This window comes from Psittacula echo, assembly GCF_963264785.1.
Source record: "Psittacula echo genome assembly, chromosome: 1".
In the NCBI taxonomy this organism is placed as follows: Eukaryota; Metazoa; Chordata; class Aves; order Psittaciformes; family Psittacidae; genus Psittacula; species Psittacula echo.
The window spans coordinates 67352898-67367099 of record NC_137735.1 but is presented as its reverse complement, the minus strand read 5'-3'; the positions used below and the strand labels follow the sequence as shown (position 1 = coordinate 67367099).

Below are 14202 nucleotides of genomic sequence, written 5' to 3'. Positions count from 1 at the left end.
ATCCTTGAGAATGATTTCTCTGCATGTAGAAATCATAGAACCATATAACAGTTGGGGTTGGAAAAGACCTTAAAAATCATCCAGTTCCAACCCCCTGATACAGGCAAGGACACCAGTCCACTGGACTTTGAGTATTTTTTTTTATTCCACTCCCTTCCAGCGCTGAATGTAGTAGATTTTGTCAAACATGTAGTTGCTAATATCTCATATGCTTTGTAACTAATATTTTAATACTTCAGAATGAGGTCATCACACATGGATAATTTTTCCAAAATCATATAAACAAAGTAATCCATTTACAGACATTAAATAAAGCACTATTTTCTTTACCTTCATAAATCCTGCATAAATGCAAGGGCTCTTTGTGGGAATTTCAGATGGCACCACAGGCAGAGAACAACATCTCTTACTGCTGCTTTTGCTTAAGCGTATTAATTTCTACCAGAGCTGGACAATATTGAAGCCACACAAGATGGAAGATATTCAAGTGTCAGGTGGAAAACCTTCCGAAGAAGTATTTTCTGCTATGATCTGAGAATATTTGCTATAAATAGTCAAACTGATTACTTCTCTGGGCCCTTTCTGACCTACACTGCTCCTGAGCTGTTGGTTATCTTGGTTTCTTGTATCTGAAGCCAATGACAGAACCATTTCCTTGTTGTTGAGCAGTGATTTCACCATTAAGCTTCACAGAGTTATGACCTGCAGGCTAGCTGGCTTCAATTGCCTTCATTTAAGCTTACTGTGGCACACATAGACCTCAGCAGGCACTTGACAGTGCTGCAGCTGGCTCAGGTACATGTTCTGGGCTTTCTTGCAGCAGCAGAGTCTGCTGGGAACACATCCCCTAATCCTTGTTATTCTGCACTTCACAGAAAATCCAGACAACATCAGGATGCCATTATGCTTATCCATGAACTGACCATAGCTACATAGGCAAGTTCTTTATCTGCAAGATCAAAATTCCTGCAACAGCCAAGTTGTAGAAAATACAGGCTAAAAAAGAGAAATATATAATATAAATCTCCTGGTAGCTCTGCTGTGAGAGATATGAATATAAAGACAGGAATGTCCCTTGGGCAGTTAGGACTCATCTCTAGAATAGCCTTGAAATAAAGAAAAGGAAGACAGAGAAGGAAATGGTGGAGTACAGAAAGAGAGATGTGGACAGGTAAATCTGTTCAGGACCGGTAAGTTTTCTCTACCAGGTAGAGAAAAGGGAACACAAATCAGAAGATACCAAATGTACTGTTACATCATGCAGAAGGAAATAAAACATTCAAACGTGCTAAAGAGGGAAAAGACTACTTCCTCAATAGCCACTGCTGCACTGTCACATAAGAATATTTCTTTTAAATCAGATACATTCTCAACCGTGCTATACTGAAGAGATGTTTTCATCTAAATAAAGCAACATTTTCTAGAAATTTATCACAAAATTTTCTTTCTATTCTCATGTTAATTTCCCCCACAAAAAATATTTTTTACCTAAAAGCATGTGCAGTGTTTCCAATCTCAAAGACAAAGGTGCAGCTTTAGGAGTTAAGCAGTATTTTGAATTAAGTCTAACGTTTATACCTGTAAGTGAATGCAGAAAAAACTGTTTCTGCATGCAGTAATCCAACTTGACTTTTTTGATATATATATATTAATACACTTATATTTATTTATAGATCTACATATATTATTTTTTCATTCATGGCTTTCTTTGTCCATAATGTAAAATCACCACTGTGAACAAGGCTACCAGTCTTCCTGCCACTCCACCTGCAAGCCAGACACCTTTTCACACCAACTCCTCTCTACAAGCCCCCATACATCCAGGCTGTTTCTAAATCTTGTCAAATCTTTCTTCGGGGCATTTGTAATGTAACAGTCCTTCCTGCCTATCCCACCCATGTATGCTGTCATGAACTTGCTTCTTCGTTCTTGCATACTCCTCTGATTTTGGAGAAACCTGATGTGTCCCAGTCACAATTGTCATGACTGATTTTTTTGATGTTGTACCCTATCACCTTGGCCATGTCAGTCCTCTCATAGCATCACTTTTCCCTTCTTTATGGCATCAAGTATAAGCTATTTTAATTTTCAAGAAGTTTCAAGTTCTCTAACCCACTACTTGACTTTTTCAACAGTAAAAACAGCCAGGTTTTACCATTTTATGATTCAGCTTATGTCTCTCATTTCAATTGTCTATCTCAATTTTCTCATATATCACCACTCACAATTTGGAGAAGTCCCCCACAGACATCCACAAAAATACCTGATGGTATTCCTTAGAAGACTTCCTTAAAAGACAAAAGACTGTTTTTACACTGCTGTCTACACAGAACAGGACATGAAACTCCTGCTGTGCTTAACTTCTTGCCTATTGTCCAGGTTAACTTCTTTTTTCACTATTTCACTCTATTTCCCCAGCTACACTTGCTTTTGAGTTTGTAGTGAATGTAATCTAATGATACATGTCTCTCTGATGCCCTGTTAATAAAACCAGTTAAGGAAGAAAAGAAAAAGTACCTGTTCATTATTGATGTCTACCTTGCAGTTTTAGCACTGCACAAACTTGATAATTAAATATCATGGAGAGATAACCTTCTCTTGGAAAACTAACAGGCTGCTGAAATTTTGACTTTTATTGTCCTAATTAATTAGTTTCCAGCAATCTTTTCAGAGGATTAATATTAGCACATCAGAACTATAACATTAGCCTTAATGTTTCTACAAACATAATACTAAGCATTCCCTATTATTAACTAACACTCATCAACCCTGGAAAAAAGCCCTAAAAACTTGTGAAAAGTGATCTCTTTCTAGCTTATGACTTGCCCAGCATTTCCAACCCCGCTTCTAAGATAATAAGAATTTTCGATTTTCAAACTCATATTTGAAACAAATTTCTACATCTGTGAAATAGAAATTAATTTAATATCTGTATCCAGAGGAAATCTGGCATTGGCTGTGTGAAATGCACCCCCGCATATGGTCATATCTTCACTTGGACTTTTCATTATTTTGCATGGCTTCATAGCTTGTGCTTATTTCCTTTAATATTTTTTTAAAATACAGACCAAGCAAACACGAGACGGTCCAACCAAATATATTTCATAATTATATATAATCCATATTAAAATAATAATCCAACAAATAACAGCACAGATTTATTTTTAGTCCTGGGAGATACCCTATACTAGCACAGCATACTTGGACAGAAAATGAAACATGATTTTTTCTTACCTCTCTGCAAGTGTTTGCTGTTCATTGATTCCAACATTAAAGAGTACTGGATACATGCGAAGTAGCTTTCCTTCTTTAATCTCTTGTGGGAGCAACTCAAACATCTTTGCTGGAAGCTGGACCTCTATAACATAATGTTCACTAGGAAAATAAAAAGATGAATAAGGATGGGCATATCAATTAGTTTGCTTGACATTATAACCTTCCTAAATTATAGAGAACATGGAGACTTATGAGTTCTTCCCTTTTCCCTTTAATTGTTTCGATCCATAAAATGTGATGATTCAGTTTGCTTGCTTTAAGAGCATAACCGAGCTACATGGAAAAAAGGTAGGTAAACATAATCACACATTCTTGATAGTGACTTCTTTACTGAAGTGAAAATAGGACTAAGGATGAAAGCAGTAAAAAGTCTTCTGCTACTGAAACATAAGTAAGAACTCCTCAAATCTTAAAATGCATCTTGCTGAGTTACAACAACAACTCGCTTTCAGAAATCATGACTTGATCCTGTATCCACCCTAAATGCAATATGAGCAAAAACCTTTCAGAAAAGCTCAAAGAAAAATTCGTGTTTTCTTCAGCAGCTGGATTTTCTCCCTGGGGATAGAAAGCACCACCAGTAACAAAACTGACTCTGTGAAGATAATAATTGAAGGCTTATTACACAAACATGAATCCTATTTTAGGAGAAGAGATATAATATAGAACAGCTGTAGTTATATGTTTGTGTTTGGTCTGATTTTATGAAAAACATGTTACTTTGGCTGCCGGTCTAAATTCTTACTATGTGGAACCCTCCAAGTTGAACTTGAGGACTGACGCCTGACCCCACAACAGAAACAACAGCATGCTGTTAACTTGGGGGTTATTAGCTTTCTTTCAATTATTAGAGCAATCAGTCTAATAAAAGAGGAAGAGACTAGAAGCAAATCCATTTGTCTCCACGATCTGGCATTTTAATCATTCAAACAGGGCCAACTGATAACGACGACTGAGGTTTTCTCTCCTGCAGAGCACATCTGGTATACCTCCAAGAAGGAAGAGTATTAATAATAGCAACAAGAGGGAAGGAAGATCTATATCCTACCTACAGAAACCAGGCCTAGGAAGTCACACAACTTCTGCATGTAAACTTCAGTTGGAAAATTTTTTGCAGCTATTAAAAGAAATCTATCATGAAGTCACTCCAATGCTTATTTTAATCAATTGCATGCTTGCTAAGGAATTAAAATACAATCTGCATTATCCATATGTAGAATTTGGGAAAGAAAACTCAGAAAACCTTGAAGAAAAGAGGCAGTTTCTGCACTAGCCTTGGCAAACTGGAGGGGCGAGTGGCAGTATCTCAGAGCAGGTGTTCAATTAAGTATTTTAGCTTAGAAGAGCTCATGGTTGCATTTGAACCTCTATCCTGTCTACGTATCTGAGAGCAAAATATAATAGATCTGGTACAGACTTGTGACTGAATTGTAATTACATTCAGCTAGGGCAACAGCATATGCCTTGGTTCTGCCTTGGTACAGGCTAGAACTAGTGTGTAATCTCTGAGCAAATGCCAAATGCTCCCTACTGAGGGGGGTTATCAGTTTTCAATGGAGGATACATGTCTCAGAAGGGGGAAAAAAATAAGTGTGTGTGTGAAGAAATAGTTTCATTCCCAGATAAGTCTATTTGGCTTGTGTTTTGTTTAATTAATTCACCCGTGTGAAGGAAATAGTGAGTTAGCAAGGATGACAGTAAAGAACTCAAATGACCTTTGTATAAAAGCATTCATTCACAGGCTGCATGTGACCTCTCCTAGTTGCTGTCAGGTACTGCCAGGACATTCTTCTGTGATGGAGTGCTTTCATGAGGTTGAGAAACAATGTTGGTTTAGTCTAATTCAAAGAGCATACGCTGCTGAACCAAAATGCCACCAAATCCCTGCACTGCTACATTTCACACGCCCAAATCACTACAAATCTTTCAGTGTGTAAAAGAACATTGGGAAATGCTGACCTTTAAGGCATGATAAATTAACATAGGTACCATTTGAGAGCCTTCCCTTGCCCCCTCTCCCCCTCCTTCTTTTTTTCTTCTTTTTTGAAACATTTTTAGAAGTCTCACAGATAATCCGTGGTAACTCTAAAAAACCAAACCAAACCAAAACCAACTCTAATTGCACAACGAAAACAACTCATTTCTGATCATGTAAGTAAAAGGCTCCCAAGCTTTGACAGAGCTGCCTAGAAATGGTACTGAAGTCAGGTGGGCAAAAAAGAAAAAATAATTCAAAGTACTGAAATCTGGAAGACTTGCTTGATGTTAATTTACTGAAGATCTTACAGGTCCTGTGCTTTTATTTAAGCATGAAACACTATTACAGCAGTAAATTTTATTGCCATGTCATGTCTGTCTTTTTGTGGCTAGAATCAGTGCAGAGATACCAGTTCTTTTCGGCATGAGATGAGTAAGGTAGCTACCACATTTTCCAATAAGAAGGAAGTATCAGTACGTAATTTTTAACATTCAATGATCTCTCAGGGCAACAGGGTGCAGAAATCCAGCATGTTTAAGAGAGTAAATAATAAATCGTATCTTTCAGAACAAATGATATAAATTTTGGCATTATACACTTAAATGTATATAATTTCACTAAAACAGGACTGTTTAAGAATATTCCTTTGATTTTATTTGCCTTATTCTCTAATGCTTGCTATCATTCCATATCAAGTCATTTATATGCGCCTTTGCTTTGCAACAGAAAAAACAATGCACACATGGTCAGTCGCTGCATCTCAGCTGGGAAGTGTTTACCTCACTCTTCTTTTAGCTAAGTGATGACTTTTTAGATCACTCCAATGTGGCTGTAAAAGTGCTAGTCTGATAGTGGGCTTCATTGAAAACATGGTATCAAACCCTGCAGTGCCTCAAAGTTCATATGCACAAATACTTTTATAAAATTCTTCGATAGAATGCAAGTATAATAAAATACTACAATATAATGCCTATAATAAAAGAACCTGAGCACTTGAACTAAACTTCACTTTTCCTGGATGGCCAGAGTCAGCCACCCACATCAGCAGGTTAGCACACTGCTAGTCAATGCCACAGCTCTTTGGATTGATTTGTTTGTGTACATAGAATCTCAGTCTTAAGCACTTCCCCAGAAAAACAATTACAAGTGAATATTCTGACTCTGCAAGATAAGAATTTGTAGCTTAATCTTCTGTCTTGCATTTCTAGAGTCTTTCAGCCTCATTTTATTGAGCTACACCATGTAACAAGGTGAATGATATTACACATTAATTAGAAATAACTAGGTTTTCCACTGTCTTCTCTTTTTATGCTTGACTTCCAATGCTGTGTGATAGGAGCTGTCTCATCACAGCTCTAACAAGACTGGGGCTCCAACGCATAAGCTTTTAAGATTTTAACTTTTTTTTTCCCTGATACCGATTCCATCCAGTGAACACCTGCCAGTAAGTACAGTACAGCAATCACAGGCAGTAACTCTTCTTCCTAAAGACTGACTACTCCATCAATCCAGAATGCCCGAGGCAGCTCAAAGCTCAAATCTCTTTTCAAGCCAGGACCTCCTAGCGTGACAGTTCAGTGTACCGCAGTAATGGCAGCAAGCCAGTAAATGTAGCTGCTGGATTTTTCAAGCTTTTTGACTGCTGTAATTTGCAAAGGATGTATTTCTTATGTTTTATCCACACACCATAATTATTCTTAATTATTCCCGATGCATTGCCTATCATACTCTGGCCTTCCTGCTATTTATTTCAATCCTTTCTCAGAAAGCCCATAGAATAAGAGTGAACTATCCAAGATAATTAAGTAAATCAGTGGTGAAAACTCCCTTCAGAGGAAACACATCTTTTCTAAAAGTTGCTGCTTTTAGCTGAATTTAATTTACAGTCATCTTAAGAATAATGATACTACTAAGGAAGTGATTTCTGCAAAAGTAAAAACATTTGGAGCTTCAGACTAGAATAATATCAAAGACAAAACCCTCATTCCTCCTGTGTAACAATCTATTAACCCTCTCATACCCATAATTAATGAAGTTTATGTCCTAATATTCAGCAGTGCTTATGTGAGATGCATAATGTATCAGTGGCTTTGCACAAGGATTTTTGAGGTTGCGTATGTCCTGTGTGATCTTTCAGCAACTAAGATAGGCTTCATTTTTCAGAAGTGACCACTAGGTTTTGGCGCTTGAGGTTTTCAGTTTTTGTCTTAAGATAATGAAGGCCTAACTCTTAGAAATGTGATTTGATTTGTCACAATGAAATACAAGTTCTGGAAACCTCAAACTCTCATTACATCTCCACTCACCTCATGAAAAGTAAAACTACTGCACTTTCCATGTAATAGAATTCAGCAACAAGAAAACCACTATCTGGGCTTTTCATGTGCTACAGATTAAAATACATGCCATGGGCTCCAGGAAACAAAGTTCTTACCGCCTTCCAGTTATGATAGGCAAAAAATCTTCTGATTTGGCTTCGATGACTTTAAACATTACTTTCTGCAAATCTGAAATTCCCACAGCCATGTCTTCCAGCATCCCTGCTTCTTCACCTATATGGAAAGATTACAGAGGTTATTAACAGACTAGATAGATCAGTCACTGAATAGGTTATAGTAAAGCAATACAGGGATTATATTTTCCAGTCTGTGCTTCTAAAAAATCACATTCCTAAATCTACATTAAAGTACCTACATAAAAGCAGACTGATTTTTGGAACTGCTGACAATTCTCTGTGGCCTAAATGATAACTATGAGTACTAAGTACCCCTGAAAATCAGGCTGCTCTGCATGTGCATACAATAACCTCAGAAAAGCCTTTTTTGTCTATTCTGAAAGTGTTTTTAAAGACCATCCTGCTGATGGAGGACAAAGGTTTTGAGAATAACAACAAGCATCATGAAAAAGGCAGCCTGATAGCAATCTCCAAGTGAGGATCTGGAATTGCTTGTGCATCAAAGAGCTGCACAAACGCTAAATCCCTACTTTGGTCAAAATCTCTAATTTGGGGAAGGATCCAATACATCCAGATCAAAGCAGCTTGAAACATAAGGCAGTTTCTCCCTCCAAATGTTCTTTTTAATAAGTATCAAATGATGACATCTATAACAAGCTACGAATTAAAGAGTTTTCAAACTACCTTCACATCACCAATACTGGTGTGGTCAGGGCAGAGGCTGATAGAGCCAGTAACTGTTTAAATCTGCTGTTTGGATTAGCTTTATAAACCTGCTTAAGGTCAAATGCATATAACAAATGGAGGCAGTTTTTATTAAAGCCAAAAGTTCCACTAGCTGTACTGAGGAAGGAGTCTCCTGTATTTAAGACGATATCATTAAGCACTCTCATGGAATAATTAGCAGCTAGTGTTCTCAGAGGAATTGAGAATAAAATGAATGAGTAATTTTTGATGCAGAATTGACAGCACAGCATCAATGACTTCAACTGTGCTATTATATGGAAGCCTACTGTGCCCTAAGGATAGTACTTGTTGATTCATAAGCCAAATTATTGGAAGCAGAACAGAGGTTAAAATAAGAACCTCCTGGGTAAACTGGTCTGAATACATAAGAAACTTTGTCCAAGAACAATACTTACTATACGTGCTCAGGAGTCCTTCATATTGCACAAGCAATCCAACAGTATGAAGCTGTTGTAAAAATCCTTGATCATGCAAACCTGTGTGCAGTTTGATTATAAACCCACAGACCAATCCAGCGAGCTATAAAGACAGTGAAACCACATGAAATTAACAGATGTACTGTTATAACATAGTTGAAATGAGGCTTTCTATCATTATGAGCAACAGAAATAATATTTAAATATTTGAGGAAAACAGCATAGATATTTCTGTTCAGTGACTACATACATAATTTCATATTAATATATTACTGAGACATTTTTTTGGTGTAAAAAGCAGTGAAATACTCCCTTATTTTACATTAGATAAGCTTCATTTATTTGTGGGGTTATGTGCTATTTACACTAACAGAAGCAAGACAAGAATGTCCGCTGGCAGGCTGCAAACACATAAGGCTGTGAATTATGATGGATTTGAAAGCAGTTAGACACCTAATGCAACTGAATCTCCTTGGCAGTTGCACTCTAACTCTTTAATTATGTTAGGAAAAACATATAACTTAAGGGAGAAATTAGATGAATCATTCAGAGAAAAATCTGTCTGGAAAATATGATCTACAGAAGATCAAAAGCACTTCAGTTATTAAAAGAAGTCTGAGAAGAAACACACTAATAGTTTCAAACACATAAAATACTGCTACAATCTGATAACAGATAATCTGTTCTTCATTTCCAAGGTGACCGAGGGAAAAAAATACCTAACTTGAACAGCAGCAAGCTAGGTATTATATTCCTGGCTATATAATATTCCAGGCCAGACATGAGAACTTCGCCTGCAGGTGAGGATACTGGCATATAATCTAGGAAAACTAAAAATAACTTTATGGATCCTTCTTTGTGAAAAATTGGGGACTAGGTAACCTTTTCCAGTCCATTGCAGACCTTCTTCTCTAACCCAGTGATACAGTTACTATGGATTTCCATCTACTATTATTTTCCCTATCACATTATAACATATTTAAGTGGATGTAATGGCAAATATAGGAAAAAAAAGTTGTGTTAAACTGAGAAGAAGAAGAAAAAAAAAATGAAAAAAAGAAAATCACAAACACTGGCATGAATAAAATGCTTAATTATAGCAACAGTAGGAGAAAAGTGACACAAGACAACCTACTGCTTGACTAAAGACAATGTCTCTTCTTAGAGTCAGCATCAAACACTGTGGCAAACCACAGGCAAGCTCTTGGAGCAGAACAAACGCCATCGATTGCTTTGCCCTGGTCACCACTTCTCCCATGCAGTCCTTCAGTGTAATCACCAGGGGATATAGCTGCTCATACCAGTCACCTAGAACAAGATAAAACATTCGTTCCAAAACAGAAAACTTGCAATTAAATGCTTTTCAGAATGGAAAGAGGGCTGCAGTGGCTGCATAGATTGTTCTACATTTTAAAACAACTCTGCAGCTCTATCCTAACTGCTGCAGTACAGCAAAGGACACCAGAGAATATGCTTGGAGGTAGAAATCCAGCATACCACCAAGATTGAGGCTAAATCCTTGGCCTGAATCCAGCTACATCCTGAAACAATGACTTCTTAACAGACCTAACCTCTCTGTAAAACTTGCATTAAAGTGTCATAAACAGAGCATACAGGGATACACATGAAAACACATTTAGCACAAGATGAATACAATGGAGATGAAGATTTCCTATTGTTTCCAGCACTAACAACTTGTTATCTAAACAAACAAAGTACCAACAGATGTAAGAGCCTATAATTAAGAAAAAGTGAGTCCCAGAAAGTAAAAGAAGAATAAATAGATATCTGGAAGGGTATTACCTGTTTGATATATAGGCTGGAAAAAATACTAACCTTCAGGTCACGTTCTTTTTCTTTTTAGCCTCTCTTTATATTGTTCTCTTTAAATATTTAGATATACTGAACTCTTTTTTTTAGGTACTTCAAGTGGAGAGATTTAGGACTTTCATCATACGTTTTGCTCTATTAAAATACAAGCTAGGAATATCAGAAAACACAAGCCAGTGAAAATGCTTGAAAAACAGGACTCCTTAATATATTACAAATGAAATGAAATGATATCTAGGAATGGAGGAAAATCAGAACAGCTTACTCCAACTTGCTTAATTCCCAAGCTGTTCCTGAATTTTCCAAGACTTAATAAAACCATACCTGCATGGTAGTTGCACATAGGTTTGCCTACCTCTCCAAGCTGATCAAATAATAATAAAACACCACCCTCCTTCAGAATCTGCATCTCAGTTTCATTGTTGCAGTTTAAAATAAAAGAGAAATCAACACTGCAGAAGAATCTATACAAAAATGGGGAGTGTAACTGACTTAACACAGTCCATCGCTTACTCATATTTTCTGTAGATTAGTGTAATTAAGAATCAATGATAATTAAAATCTGTTCCATTTAAATTGTAATTAAATGGAAGATAACAGGACGTTGTTTCAGGTAACATTCTGAGTCAGGACAATGAAATACTCATTAGCTCTGGAGAAGTTCTTTAGGCAGGAAGACATAGCTGCCTGTTGCAAAGTCAATTTGGCTATGCTCCAGAAAAGCAGCTAAATTAATACAACTGTAGCCAAGAAGACTGGATAGAACTTTGAAAACCAGGAGAAACTGGGGCCGGGGGGGGGGGGAAGGTGCAGGAATGAGGAAATAGAAACAAGGACAGAGCAGTCACAGAGAACAGCTTGAGTTCCTTTGCAAATAATGTCTTTGTGATCAGGCAACATGCATTCTAACACAGTCATACATATTTAAATGTCATTAGTACAGACTGAAGAATCATTCCCTGGAAAACAGCAGTTATGAAATTAGAGCCATCGTGAACAAGCCAGAACACAAGCCATCCCCCGTTTCATGCTCCAGCAAAAAGAGGTGATCTTATACAAGCCATTGACTAAGACAGCACTTACACGCTGTGTGTCAAGATCTGGTGTGCACATTTTAAGGAGACTGCTGAAAAAAACCTGAGAGCTTGCAAGACTTAGAGTAGTTTAATCTCTTTAAGCCTATCAAAAAGGCTGAGCAGCAACTTGATGTCCCCTCTTCATGAGGAGAAAATAACAAGTACTAACAAGGATGTTTATTCTAGGGAATAAAAGTGAAAGAACAAACAAAGGCCAGAGGCTGCTGTGAGACACAGTCGATTTTAGAAATAAGGTAAACAACAAGGTGTGACATACTAGAAGTCAGACTAGACAGACCAGACAATTTAAACTCTCCTTTTGGGTCTTAAATTATAGCAATTTATTAAATTAATCAATAAATAAATTCCAAGGAAAGCAACTGCAGCAGAACAAGATCAAAAGATGCAACACCTACTGAACCCATCAACAGGGCTGTATGTGATTAAAATGGAATTTCTTTTCTGCTTCCAACTTGAGCAAATAATGAAAAAGATCATACCTGGCCACTTTAAAGCAGATCTCAAGGTATTGCTAAATAGACATCTGTTCTATTTTCATGGGAAAGCAGAGCTGGATACAGACATAGCCAAGGATCTTGCAAATATGCTGACAGCCAGGGCAAGAGAGAAAAAGCTGAATTTCTTGAACTAGCCACACTTTGTGAACCTGTTATTACAATTTCAGATTATGTGGGTAGGGCTAAAAAGCTTTACTGACACTCTTTTTCATAAAAGAGGGGGTCACATACTGGTCACATAATACTTAGACCTGACTCTACTGAGCTGTGAAACTTAACCAGTGAATCCACACTGTATTTCTGCTTCTTTACGAACATAACTTTGTATTTGCCCTTACTGAGCTGCATCCTAATATTTCAGTGCTCCATTTCATGAAGATCCATTCTAATCCTGCTCCCATGGTGCTTAGAGCCTCTCCCAGCCTTAAGCATCTGCAAATTTTATAAGCATCATTCATATTTCATAAGCTAAGTCAGTAATGAAAATATTGAATAATACCGGACCCAGAACAAATGTAAGTGGATTCTACCTCATGTAGCACTCCAGGTTGGCAATAAACAACTGATAACCACCTTCTATTATTATTTTCCAAATTATTTCGCACATACCTTTTAGTACCTTCAAGATCATTTTCTCAGAAGGCTGTTTTGTGGGAAGTTATGTGTTTGGAATACTAACTTACTAAGTAATTTTTGTCAGTAACAGTTGCATTAACAAGGAATCCAAAGATTTGAAATTCTCAAGTCCATTTTTTCATTAAAGGGCATTACTGCTACATATATTAAAAATAAATCCTATTGAGTACTTAAAGTCCCAAAGAATGCAGAGCTTTACTTATATATACATTTTGTTTTGTAGAAAACAATAAAAACTGACAATTTGTTGGAAACATTACCCTATTGACTGAGGAAAGAGAAATTATTTTATTATAGAATATAAATAGAATTGTACTTGCCAAAAGGAAAGAAGATAAAAATAAAGCCTCTTGTGATTAAGTTATCCATAGCTATCATCCTACTCCTTGCTCACACTGAAAATCCTTGCTCAAAATTAGTAAGGATGTCCAATCCCCAGAAGGTGGAGCTAGTTAATAAATCTAAGAGAGGGATTGCATTGTTTCTTGAAAACAGAAAATTTATGCATGGACTAGTATATTCCCATGTCTATCATTTATTTTAAAGCAAATTTTGTGTGTTAAGTTCAAAATAAGAGACATATCTTACGCTGAGACCAGGATCTTAGAACGGACAACTCTAAAGAGAAATCTATATAGCTGCTTGATCTTTGGTCTGTTAAAAATCACCATATGTCACTTGTTATGCAGAACATCCTGTTGCAAATACTTCAGCAAGAATATAAATCAGGGTCATTCATTAATAATGCACAGAGCTCCAAATATTCACCAGAAGCACTTGCTTAATAGCCAAGTATAACAGCTTTTAAGTTGCTCCTTGAAACTGAGACACGCTGTGAAACTGAAAGGAAAAAAACCCCTTTGTTTCGAAGCTTACAAGAAAATTCAGTAGAATTCAGAAAATAAAATTGTCTTGCATACAAGGCATAAATATGGAAAATGAATAAAAATAATAAAGAGCTATTATTTGTAAAGGGAGCTTTAAATCCCTGGTCTAAAATCAGGCTTAGACCTAACTTGCCACAACATTGTTGACATGTGAGGACACTGTTTGGTTAAAAGCTACTGCTTACGCATCTGAATTTGGGGAGAGATGCAAGATGCCCTACTACTCCAACTTCATGAGAAAACTGGCAATCAGCTCAGAATCAACTGTTGCGGTAAAGAAGGTACAGAAGGCCAACCATGGCTCAAGACCTCTGCTACAGCACAGACTAATGATAGCTTTGTACAATCACTTTTGTGTTCAACACATTCATGGACTCACATAT

At 36.8% G+C, this 14202-nt stretch overlaps 1 protein-coding gene across 4 annotated transcripts in view; it reads right to left on the bottom strand.

Annotated features, from left to right (window-relative positions):
- Nucleotides 1-14202, bottom strand: part of INPP4B (inositol polyphosphate-4-phosphatase type II B) — a gene marked incomplete at both ends in the record, with an annotated part of 275319 nt that overhangs the window by 36601 nt on the left and 224516 nt on the right. For all 4 annotated transcript variants that reach the window (XM_080620632.1, XM_080620633.1, XM_080620631.1 and 1 more), the window contains 4 exons: nt 3235-3375; nt 7689-7806; nt 8852-8975; nt 10008-10180. In XM_080620632.1, coding sequence (XP_080476758.1) covers nt 3235-3375; nt 7689-7806; nt 8852-8975; nt 10008-10180 — 556 coding nt within the window. The remainder of the gene's footprint in view (nt 1-3234; nt 3376-7688; nt 7807-8851; nt 8976-10007; nt 10181-14202) is intronic.